General features: G+C 34.9%; 1 protein-coding gene across 12 annotated transcripts in view; it reads right to left on the reverse strand.

The window, feature by feature from the left end:
* SUN1 (Sad1 and UNC84 domain containing 1) overlaps nt 1-12,501 on the reverse strand; it is a 65,575-nt gene that overhangs the window by 38,128 nt on the left and 14,946 nt on the right. For 9 of the 12 annotated variants that reach the window (XM_036741351.1, XM_036741346.1, XM_036741342.1 and 6 more), the window contains exons 2-4: nt 6,925-7,021; nt 2,394-2,579; nt 710-903 (exon numbers count right to left, since the gene is read on the reverse strand). In XM_036741351.1, coding sequence (XP_036597246.1) covers nt 710-903; nt 2,394-2,579; nt 6,925-7,001 — 457 coding nt within the window. In that variant the 5' untranslated portion in view covers nt 7,002-7,021. The remainder of the gene's footprint in view (nt 1-709; nt 904-2,393; nt 2,580-6,924; nt 7,022-12,501) is intronic. The other 3 variants (XM_036741352.1, XM_036741348.1, XM_036741347.1) reach the window with 1 other exon arrangement.

The following is a 12,501-nucleotide window of genomic DNA, read 5'->3' on the forward strand; positions in this document are numbered from 1 at the left end:
TTCACCTGGCAGGATAAGGTACCAGACACTGAGGTCCTTCCTTGAACTAAACTACCAAGCATTCAAACTCTGCTTCAGAGAGTGCAACTCTGCTGGGCTGGTCACGCTGTTCGAATGCAAAACATACACTTGCCAAAAAAACGATTTTATGGAGAACTCACATAGGGTAAGCGCTCACATAGTGGTCAGAGGAAGTGATACAAGGACACTCTCAAGGTCTGTCTTAAGAACTTCAGAACTGATTGTGCGACAAGGGAGACAATGGCACAGGACCGCTCAGCATGGCGTGCTCACATCCGAGAAGGTGCTGTGTTCTATGAGCAAAGCTCACAAGAAATGCAGGACGAGCAAATTTAGAGAATTCACCCCAAATGTTCACATGGACTAATTGTGCGAGACCTGTAGTAGAGCATCCCGAACTCGTATTGGTCTGATCAGCCACAGTCAGACACACTGACACTTCACTCTAGCACAGTGATGTCATTTTGGTCCTCGAGAATAAAGAACAACAAAGTTCCCTACCTATAAAACGGAAAGAGTGATTGATATATGACCTATTTACTTCCTAGGGATAGTCCAAAAAATTATTAAAATGTAGATGACATCACCTGAGCTTCTTATGAACAAACAAGAGATACATTTAAAATACATAAACACACCTTACATAATTTATTCCAAAGACAATAGAAAATATCTGTCATTAACTCACCCCAGAAATGGACAACTTTGGTCTGTTTACGAATTAAAGACTCATCCAGGACAGAAGATCTTAAAGACGTCTCGCTAGCATGGCTATCAAAGGTATTCTGGCTGAGAAGGGAGGAGGAGTTGGAAGCAGCTTTTCTTGCAGTGTGATTTACAGCCAAAGACTGTTTGTTTGTATTTCTATGATGTTTTGATGTCCTATCCAAAAAAGAAAACAAATCTGCAAACTTTCTTTGATAAATACAAAATGATTAGACTTTAATGACAAACTTAATCATGATGCAAAGTGAGCATAAATTCAAGATTAAGTAACTCTAACATTTTAAATAACTTAAGTGACGTGCTTTTTATAAATTTATACAATGTATTTTTTATACTTCATCAATACCAACAGAGAAACTTCAAATTATTTCTCAAGAACAAGCAAAATTTGTGTTTAGATTAGTTAACCAAGGACAGGTTGAAGAGCTGGAATACAGCTTTTTGCATTTATGTTCTCCATCTACTACAAAAAGGACTTCAAAGCTAAGTTTTTATGAAAATTCAACCTCATATAAGAAAAATGCCAGAGTTGCTGATCTGTAGCACTGAGAGTTTCCATACCAGGAGTTTCCCATACAAACAAAATCACAGGCCCAGATTTCCCCTACATACCCCTCCCCACTGTCCTCTGATCCTCCCAGAAAACACAGAAAATTGTCAGACTGCTTTTTCTACTAGGCTATTTTTATTTAAAGCATTTATTAAACATGTTTAATTAAAGGTTAAATATTTAGAAAGTGTATATTCTTTCTACTAAATCAACTATGGGAAGCATAAATAATAAGACAATTTATAACTTGATCGGAATTTGAAGAAATTTTGTATGGTCTCCCGTCCTAATTCACAGGAGAACAATTCAATATGCAACCTTAATGCTGTCCCTTTTCAGTCTGTTCTCCTACAAATGCCACTCACTTTTTTCTCTTCCCTTTCATCACCTTTGTTACTGAATATCTGCGCTAATAGGCCATAATTCAGATTTGAATAAGGTTAAATCTTAATTCTTCTCCAAAGCATGAAAATCATCACTCACTTTTTGATATAGTAGTGAAATGAAACTTGGAAAGGCCATAAATTGAATACATGTGAGAATTCCTAAGCAATGTATTCATAGACCTTAATCTATCACATCACTCTTTCAATGAATGCACACATGCACTTTATAAAATCTATCTTAATCGCTAATATTACAGAGCCAAGCTGTAGCATGTTTGTTTTGCCTTCCATGCCATTTGGTCAGACAGCTGAAGTTCAATTCTCATTACACTGGATGAATAAAACTCTCTAAACCATGACTATCAGTACTATATCTGGAACTGTAGCTACTTTATTGGGCGGCAGCTGTCTCTTTAGCACTCTGGAATATCACTGAATAGGACTTCAACTGAACAAAACGTCAATGCTTAACTCTGTGGAAGGGCAAGAACGTTATAAATTCTAGAAGTTGTTACCTAAATATTCCTAACATACCAAAAATTTGAAACATAATATTAATGCTTAATATGTGAAATTTGTTATGGTTAAGTTTTACACAAGATATAAATACATGTGATTGTGAATAGTGCATAATTTTTAAAATTATTGTTTGTTTTTCTCTGAGAATACAAAGAATTTCCAAAAAGGAAAAGAAGGAAAATGTTGCTTACTTTGAAATCTTGTCTTTGTGAGAAGTATTTCTAGTGTAGGAGTGAGTGTTTTCCATCTGACCATCATCACTGGTGTATGTCGTAGGGACCGAATGCAAGCTTCGACGTGACAGTCTTGGAAAATCAAACACAGGATCCAATTTATGTTCAGTCTCAAAATCCAGGGCATCTGAAGAATAGCTTGAACTACAATGAAAACAAACTCATCACAAAGTTATCAAGTCTTAATGTCATTTGGTTTAAAGCTTAAAAAGATCTACTGCTGGGGTAGCTAGGTGGCACAGTGGAGTCAAGAGGAGCTGAGTTCAAATCTGACACTTACTAGCTGTGTGACCTTGGGCAAGTCACTTAACTCCAATAGACCTGCCTTCCCCCGTCCAAAAAAAAGAAAAAAAGATTTACTGGAACAAATAGATTATCCAACATATTTGGCCAAAACATTCTTTTAAACTTCTAATCATTAAAGGCAACTATAATTACCCTAATAAAAATGTTTTTTAATTAAGACCAAGATCACTTGGAACATAAAAAAGGACAGCACAGCTCTTGACCAAAGATGTCTTCTAACTACTTTACATTTTAAAAACAAACAACGTATTTCCTAGTGTGAAAGCAAGAGGTTTCTTGAACATCTAGGTATTTAAATCTGAGGCATTAGGAATCTAAATCTAAGGTATTAGGAAAAAGTATTGACACAAATCAACAAGGTAACAAAATATTTTCAAATGTTCATGCTGAAATATATATTTAATACATTCATACATAGGTTTAGGTTAAATGAGCTTATACCACAAAACAGAATACTTTGCATGATGTGGTAAAAAAAAAAAAAAAAAACACTGGATTTAGAGTCAGAGGAACCAGGTTCAAATCCTGCCTCTCCTCCTTACTATGTTTATCAAAACCCTGGGTGAGAGCATTTAACTTCTTTGGGCTTCAGTTTCCTCACTGATAAAACAAGAAAAAAATCTATTTCAACAACCTGAAGTACCATTCTACTTCTAAATCTATGATCCTAAACACAATCCAAAATAATGCCAGGTTTCTTTGAGCAGAATAGGACGAACCATACTAATATTAACTTAATGTTAATTAATATTCATCAAAACAGCCTAATAGACATTTTTCCAAAAGAGGAATTTAACACACAAATGTTTGGTAGAGAGTGACCTGTTTTAAACAAAATTAATTCATAGCTATGTCCTGTAGGTATACATACACACCATCTTCAGTATCAGTCTTCTTAGCTTCAGTGCAAGACCTAGCATCGCAGGTTCTGATAGATTTATCATAAGAAGACTCTTGAGAAGTTACAGAATCCAAATAACACTTGGGCAATGCAGCAGTGATTATTCAAGTATAACATAACATCATTTCCCCAGGAAAATACATTCAGAGTTCTAAGAAATGCACAAGCTTTCAGAACACAGCAAACTCTAAAAGGGAGACTGCCTGTAGTCTCTATTAAATGACCTGGGATGAAAATGCAGAACAGAGCAATTGAGATGTCCCAACTCTGAATGAGGAGGGAAGAATGATGCGAGAGTATATTCATACTTGTTTAGCAAACAATATAAAAGATTAGGAACGTTAGCTAGAATAAGACTCAAATAGTAAAGGCCTAATCTGGTCCAAAAATAGAGTAAAACACTTTAATTTTGGTCTATTATCTTCATGAAGAATATTTAATTTTTAATTAAATTTCTATTTCCTGGCTTTCAGATATAAATCAAATAAAAAATGCTAAAATATTTTTCCCAGCATCTAAAACCAGAAGCACACAAAACTACTGAAATAACTGTTCTATCCAATAAATGCAATTTTATAAGCTGAAGGGAACGGCAGGGATCATTCAATAACTATGATCGACTGCATGCCAAATGACAAACTCACTAATCAACATATAAATGAAACTCTCCACATATTTTTAGCTAGATCTAACCTCATATTTATGAGAAAATGCCTGCAGGTAAAGTAAGCTGCGCAGTTCAAATAAGAGCATAGGTCAAATGCTGACAGAACTCTCAAGGTCTAACCAAATTATTTTGTTTTATTGGCTACTGCTTGCTATAAATAGGCAATAGGTATAGCTTGTAAAAAATTATTTTTTTACACAGAGATTTTGGCATAACATGACCTATGGATATATCTTACTTTAACACCAAATCAGATCTGTAGCTCATATTATCACACGAAAAAAACCAGAGGAATGCTTCATCTGCTTTACAAAAGGATTCATTAGTTCTTGAAGTGTAAGTTACCTTACAGCATGTAAAATATGATTTGATTTGCTTTTAAAAAAATTAAATTTATAAGGCTTTTTAGGAATATATCTATTTTTTAAAGTGAGCACATAGACATGGATTGGTGAGGCACACAAACTTAAACATACAATAGTAATTCTTTGATAATAGTAGTAGCCCAACATTCTTAGGCTCTCCCAAGTTCTCAGGGTATCCTCTTTTACCTACCGCATATGCAACTAGACAAGTCCCAAATCTACTTACAACTATGCCAGAAGGAAAGAGGGATGTTAAGTTTACAGAAACATCAATGTTCATCTTTTAAGCAACCATGAAACACCAATGTTGCTCTCCTAACATAGACCTGATCACAAAATTTGAAAAATACTTAATTCTGAAAAGAATTTCTTCAGAACTAAGAAATATACATACATTATGAAGACCAACCTTTAGTTATGTTTCTAGTATAGAAAATAAAAACTGGAGTTTAGTACAGTTAATCTGTTCATTCCACCATGGAAAACTATAATTCTGTTTATGTAAACAAAATATGTTGCCATGGAAAATGTGATATCAATCAGAATTATGAATCAGATAAAAAGTAATGAAGAGAACTGAACTTAAGATAGTGTTTTTCTAAATTCTCAAACAAAATTCTTCCAAAATGCCTTCCAAAGTTTTCTGTAAAGATTAAATCTCTTTATCCTTTAGAGAGTCATGTTTTATAAGAACTTGTAATGAAAGCCCTCTTTGTGAACATATATATATAATATATATATATTATATATACACACACACACACACACATCTATGTACATATGTATGTATACTTTAAACATATGGCCCTTGAATTCAACTAAAACATTTTCTAGAAAATATAATCAGTCCAGGAAAGTATCTTCCTGTATTTCCTCCTGAAACTAAGCACATTCCTTAAGTTTACAAAAAATTCAACATTCTATCAGAAAGGGATATAGTAGAACAAACACTAGTAGGGAGTTAGGGGGTATGAGTTCTAATTCCAGATCCACCATTATCTTGGCAATTATCACTTAACCTAGATGGATAAGCCTCAATTTTCTTACCTATAAAATGAGTAAGTTAGAAAACCTAATTTTCAAAGTCAATCTTGGCTTTTCTAAAATTCTCTGATTCACAATCTTAGATTTAAAAAAAAAAATCTTTTTTTAATCCTATCAATTTTAGCACTTGGGGAGGACCAGACTTATGATTTCATTGGAGTATAGAAAGAGTCAGTGTCAGTGTTCCTCCAACCCAGGGATTCATGAACTTGTTTTTTAAAGAATTTTGATAAATATTTGAATACAATTGGTTTCCTTTGTAATCCTAAGTATTTTATGCACTTTAAAACATTATTTTGGGAAGAGGTCCATGGGTTTCACCAGGCTGTTAAAGGAATTCATGATGCAAAAAAGGGTTAAGACTTCCTTCTCTAACTGATGCAGATGGGCAACTCCTAAGCAACTCAGAGTAGTGGAAAGTTGCTAGGGGAAACAGGCAGGGCCATACAGCCAAATACGTGTCAAAGGCGGAACCTGTACTGAGGTCTTCCTGACTCAGAGGCCAGACCTCTATGCACTGAGCAGCACCTCTTGATTTTTTAGCATAGAACGATTTAAATGATAATACACTAAAAAACAGAAAATTGATAGTTTATTTTAAAAAGCTAGGTTCCTGTAACCTACCCTTCTGCTAAAATGGCTAATTTCCTCAATTGATATGTCCTTTATGTGGTTATTTTGTATCTCATGTAACTACAACAAAGGAGGGAAAACAATTTTTCTAAGATTCTTAATATACTAATACAAATAATTTATTAGTAGAGGATTACAGATATAGAACTGGAAGGGCCCTAGGAGGCTATTTAATCAAATATTCAAATTTTACAGATGAGGGAACTGATGATCCTATCACTACAAAGATTTTTCTTTATGTTAACATAAGTCATTTTGGGTGGAGTCTTGGGATAGGATTTCATTTGTAATGTGTAATCATTGAGTCACTGGAAATTTGTTGGCTCAAAAATTTATGGAGTTTTCAAAATAAATGCAAAAAAAATTTCCAAGTCAGCTTAGTAAATTAAATTTCCATGGTACAGTGTTTATATAGACTTAAAAAAAGAAAGAAGAACCTTGATATACATTATACATTTGGAGTAGTATGGATAGCTAAGTACGTCATAATCAAAAAACCCAAACCGCTTACACACACACACATACACACACACACACACACACACACACACACACACACACACACTCTCTCACCTGAGTCCATACGTGTATCCAGTGTTCTCTGGCACACTCTGAGGAGGAGTGTATGTGTGGAGACGTGAAAAATCCATGTTCAAGATTTCAAATCATACTATAACAGGTAAAGAAAAAAAATGGACTTTTAAAAAGTGTTAGAAAATGAAAATGCATCATAAAGAAACCTGCCCAATATGCACATCACAGTGATGGGCTAAAATGTCACTATCAATGTTCTCTTGAACCACATGATTCATCTAGATTTAACAGTAGTGGCTCTATTAAAATGCAGATTCCTCATAGTGGCAAACCCTAGAATACTTCCTTTTTGTGGTTTCCTTTAGGTTTTTACACCATTTCTCTCTCAAAAACTATATTCACAAAAAGATGCTGAATCCTATATGTGAGCTCCTAGGCTAACACAATACTTTTCAGAAAGTAACCTCATAAGAATGCTCAAAACACTTTGCACCCTCACTTTTCAAACTGTACAGTTTAAGAAACTTTCAAAACATTATTTGACCGCAACTTTTTTTTATAAGAATCAAAGAAAGCTGAAATCAGTTTCTACTTTTAATTTGCATCCACAGTAACTGACTAGACAGCAAGAGCTTTCACCAAAGCACAAACCTTGTAATAAGCTTAAATTGGAACGAAGCTGTTTCTTCTCTCCAGTAAAAACTAAATTTTTTAAAAAATTTAAAATCATTTGCAGAGAGTATTTTACTTAACAAGTCATCAGCTATGTCTCTTAGACTGTTAAACCAGTTAGACTGTTAAAACAAATTCCCTTCAGGGTAACCAGTTAGACTGTTAAACCAAATTCCCTTCTGGGTAAAAATATTTTACACACCAAAAAAACTACTACAACTATAAACAGCAAAGTGATGAGTCACCACATATTTGAAAAATCTAATGAAGGTAGAAAAGGAACAAAGAACCACCTTGTACACAATGTCTGTGTACAAAACAGTAAGTTTTTAAGACCACTCTAAGTTACTTTAATTGAAACTGCTTTCTCTTTTAGGAGGGGCTGAGGGATAAATCCACTACTCCTTTTTTTTATCTTCTTATAAAAATTTAAGTGGGCTGGTCAATTTTAAAAATACATCAGCTTGGTCAACAAAGTAATTGCAAATACTTTTCCCACTCATATCTTTCAAATTTTTCAGCTCCCTTCTAGGAAGTCCCTGGCTCCAACTGGGATATATAAACTCTCAAAAAAAAGTACCTGTTCCTAACTGTAAACTTGAGTAACATGTACTTTAATATTACTATTTTACTTATGTAATTGAGTACTACAGTACCTTTGTAATGTAGTATACTCGTTTACTAGTCTGTTCATTTGCCCATGTTTACTTTTTTGTCTGTCCATACCGTAAATTGATTTTGACAGCTGAACACAATAAAAGATTTTATATGAGAACAATGAAGATTTAGATTTGGATGCAACAAATCTAAAGAATCCAAAGAAAATGGAGAAAAACCTTTCCCCAAACTTTACATACTTTCTAGCTTCAATACCAACTACAAGCAGCTTCAATAACACATACTTGCCCAATTATAAAGGCCATTATTCCTTATTAGAGAGCTAGAACCACACCAAACTGCTTCTCGACTTCTTATTGAGCAGCAATCTAATAAACATTTGCAGACCGACTGCTAAGTGATAAATGCTCACCACCTCATATTTTCAAATAATGGAAAAATAAAACATTTCTAACGTTCCTATTCCCGAATTATTGCCTAATTTAAAGTATATTCATTCAAAGGAAATAAATCCATCACTCATCACCACCATACTATCTGTACCTACTGACATAGTTTTTTTCATTAATAAAAACTTCTGGTAAGGGTACTTTATATTCTTACTTACAAAACTAGTGACAGATTTCTAGAAATGTTTCATATATAGCCAGGACTATGCAATATAGGAAATTAAAAGGATAGTCACAGAGGACTCTAAGTGCTTAAAAGACATCCCCACTGATTAACTCAAGCACTTAATGAACTAACCTTTTGCTCAATAAATACTTAGTATTGAGTATTTCTAGACTGGGTTAATCGTTAGTTTTGAAATCTGCTATAGGTGCCACAATACAAAGACTATTTCCTAGATGCCATTAGTCAACTTTTCTTTGGTAGTTAAGAGGACTGGCCCAAGTAATAAGAATTTAAAATAATGGAGAAAAAAACTTGAGGGTACAAAAAGTTGTGCCCTGTTTCTAATTTTCTCCTTAAAAGGTAATATTAATATATTGCTTTATTTATATATATATTTTTAATACTAAGGTCCTCAAAGGGAAAACATTGGAAATTTCTGGCAGTATAAGAAAAGGAGTACTTAACAAGCTACCATATCAGCCTATTACCTTTAATAGGAGGATGGGGTGGGGGTGGGGGGGCTCCTATTGTAACAACTCAATACAAAGTAAGTATTTGTCAAAGGCCTACTATGTGCAAGGAACTGAACAAATAGGGATTCCCTGCCCTGAAGGACCTTGCTGGGATTGTGGGAGTACAGGGAGAAACAGATATAATGGATAAACAGGTAAGTTTAATATACGGTAATATGAAGGCAGAGAGAACACAACTGAATTAGAGGAAATCAGGAAGAATTTTACAGACAAGGTAGTACATGAACTGAGCTTAAAGGAAGATAAGATTTCTGAAAGAGGGAATCCATCACAGGCACATGAGACACCTTGTGAAAACACACATAGACGGGAGACTACCACTGAGATGGGAAAACAAATTGTACAGTTTGGCTAAAATGTACACTGTGTGAAAAGTCAGTTATGTAATAGAAAGCCCGAAAGGTAGGCTGGAACAAGCGTCGAGGGGTCTTGAAATGTTAGGCTGAGAGTCTGTATTTAAACTAGAGGAAATAGGAAACCACTGAAGGTTTGGGGGCAGGGGAGTGATATGAATTGACCTGTGTCGTAGGAGGATAATTTTGGCAGCTTTATAAAAGATGGGAGGATAGATTAGAGAAGGAAGTAATGAGGGGCAAGAACAGTCAGGAGGTTATTACAATAGCACAGGCAAAAGTAGGGCAGGAAATAAGATGGCAGCTATGTGGGTTCTGAAAAATTCCAGAATGCCTAAGTTTAAAATAAATTCCAAATGGTAGGACTCATAGCTAATACTGAGCTGCAAACTGAGTTTCAAGTTATAGGTAAATTATATCCGGCCCAGTTTTAAGACAAGATAAAAACGGGTATCAGTTGTGTATCTAATGTGCTGGTGTAACTTGGATCCGATAGCAAATCTTTGCTGGCAGAATAGCCAAGGATACGGAATGTAGTAAAAAATGCACAAATAAAAGACAAGTTGTTGCTCTTGTCTCCTATATGCAAGCACTAAATTCTAACAGGTGCCAGGGTCAGGAATCATAAAGGCAATGATGAGAAAAAATGGTGAAAGCAAACTGAGTTTGTTTATTTGGGGGTGGAGGAGAGAAGAACACAATGAAATTCAACACATTTCCCAGATCCTTAAAGTGTGTTTGCAGCAGTTAGAGTGATCGGTGATCAAGCGACTCTTTAAATTGTATGAAACATTAGTTGCTATATTCTTCCTGTTATTCTTAATTTGCTTTCATAATTATCTGTGTTTATTTTGTTATCAACAACCCTTTCTTGTTGCATGAGTTACAAGACACTTCGTTTGCTAAGTAAAGTTCTGCGGGCATAGTTTCATTAAAGAGAAAATTAAGAAATAAAATGTGATCTATCAAAACCCAAGGAAAGTAACAGAATGCTAGTTTTAAAGCAGCAGAAAATCTATTTTAAAAATAAACATTCCCTATGTTTAATTGTAAAGCTCGATGTATATTTAGGAACCTTTGCCTTCTCTGAGATAAAGACTTTACCAATTCTATATGGCTCACTTGACGACAAGCTAAAAATCAGTGCATTCCTTACAATGCAAAAGTTCATTAGTACAAAATTAAATAATTGTGATTATTTTACACGTAATATTCAGAATCTAAGCAAAGACTATAAGAAAAAGCTATTTTCTACGGTCCCTAAATTTGAATTTTGGGACCTTCAGACCACTTGATCAGACAGCTAGTTTAACTGAGAAGGGGGTGGGGGTACAGGAGGGAGATAATACTGCTTTAGTTATCTCCTCTTTTGTTGTTGAGCTGTTTCAGTCATGCCCAACTCTTCGTGACCCCATTTGGAGTTTTCTTGGCAAAGATACTAGAGTGGTTTGCTATATGCTTCTCCAGCTCACTTTTTTTTTTTTGGAGGGAAGAAGGCAGGGCAATTGGGGTTAAGTGACTTGCCCAAGGTCACACAGCTAGGAAGTGTGTCAAGTGTCTGAGGCCGGATTTGAATTCAGGTCCTCCTGACTCCAGGGTCAGTGCTCTACTCACTGTGCCACCTAGCTGCCCCACTCCAGCTCATTTTACAGAGGAAACTGAGGCAGAATTTATTGACTGCACAGGTCACTCAGGAAGTATCTGAGGCCATATTTGAACTCAAGTCTCACTTACTCCAGGCCAGGCACTCTATCCACTGTGTCACCTAGCTGCCCCTACTTATCACCACTAAAGACTAGAAAATAATTTCTCTCCAGGAAGTGACATCATGGCTACTCCATCCAGAATGGAGCAGAGCTTCCCAAGGTTGACCAACTATTAATCACAATTAGCTTTTCAAAGGACAAGAGATAAAGACATGATCTTACTCAAAAACTCTATTTCAGGGAATGGCATTCAGTGATCAAGAATAGGTCACCTTGTCAAAAGAAGCTACTAAGTCTCTTTCTGGCCTTTCACCTTTTCCTCTGGTATCTCACAAATTCGTTCTTTCTTTATTACTTCATCCTTCCCTTCTCCCTTAAGAGGTCGTAATATAGAAGTGATCTGTTCTAAGACATTTTATTGAACTTTTGTATTCTGTGTTAATAATTATTTTGAAATGAAGTTAACTATTTATCTGCCCTATCCCCTCCTCCCAAAATTAAGCCTCTTCTTACTTTAATGGGACCCTTAATTTTTTTTTTCCTGTCTGGATTACTGAAATGAACAAAAAAACATAGCTGTAATAGGCCCAGATTGTTTTTTTAAGCATTGCTAGCCAACATGTTAAAGTAGCAAATTTGAACTTTTTTTTTTACAATCCATTAGAACATTTAAAAATAAAAATATAGTTTGAATCATCTATTGATAATTATTCCGTTCTTTTTGGAATATATAACCATTGTTAATAGCATTTAAAAAAATACTGATCCCAGTTTCCATTTATATCACTGCTAACTAAAGGAGATAACGTAATATTATATCTTTGCCAATTGCATCCCACACTGAAGGAAGCCATACTAGCCATAACCCATGACCTATATCCTAAAATGATAAAGATCGCTGAATATGCATTATATTTACATCTAGTTTTCAAAGTTAAAATACCACACATCTTGAGTATGATTGATGACTTAAAAGAAAAAGATCCTGGAAAACTTCTGAATGTTTTAAAGCATGCGGGCTGTCCCAAGCTAGCGGTCGCACGGTGCTACGTCCAAATCAAGATATACAAGGAGCAGTCCACTCTCTGGTTTTGATTCTGTTTCTTTGAGACATACCGT

The sequence above is a fragment of the Trichosurus vulpecula genome, chromosome 1, assembly GCF_011100635.1.
Source record: "Trichosurus vulpecula isolate mTriVul1 chromosome 1, mTriVul1.pri, whole genome shotgun sequence".
In the NCBI taxonomy this organism is placed as follows: Eukaryota; Metazoa; Chordata; class Mammalia; order Diprotodontia; family Phalangeridae; genus Trichosurus; species Trichosurus vulpecula.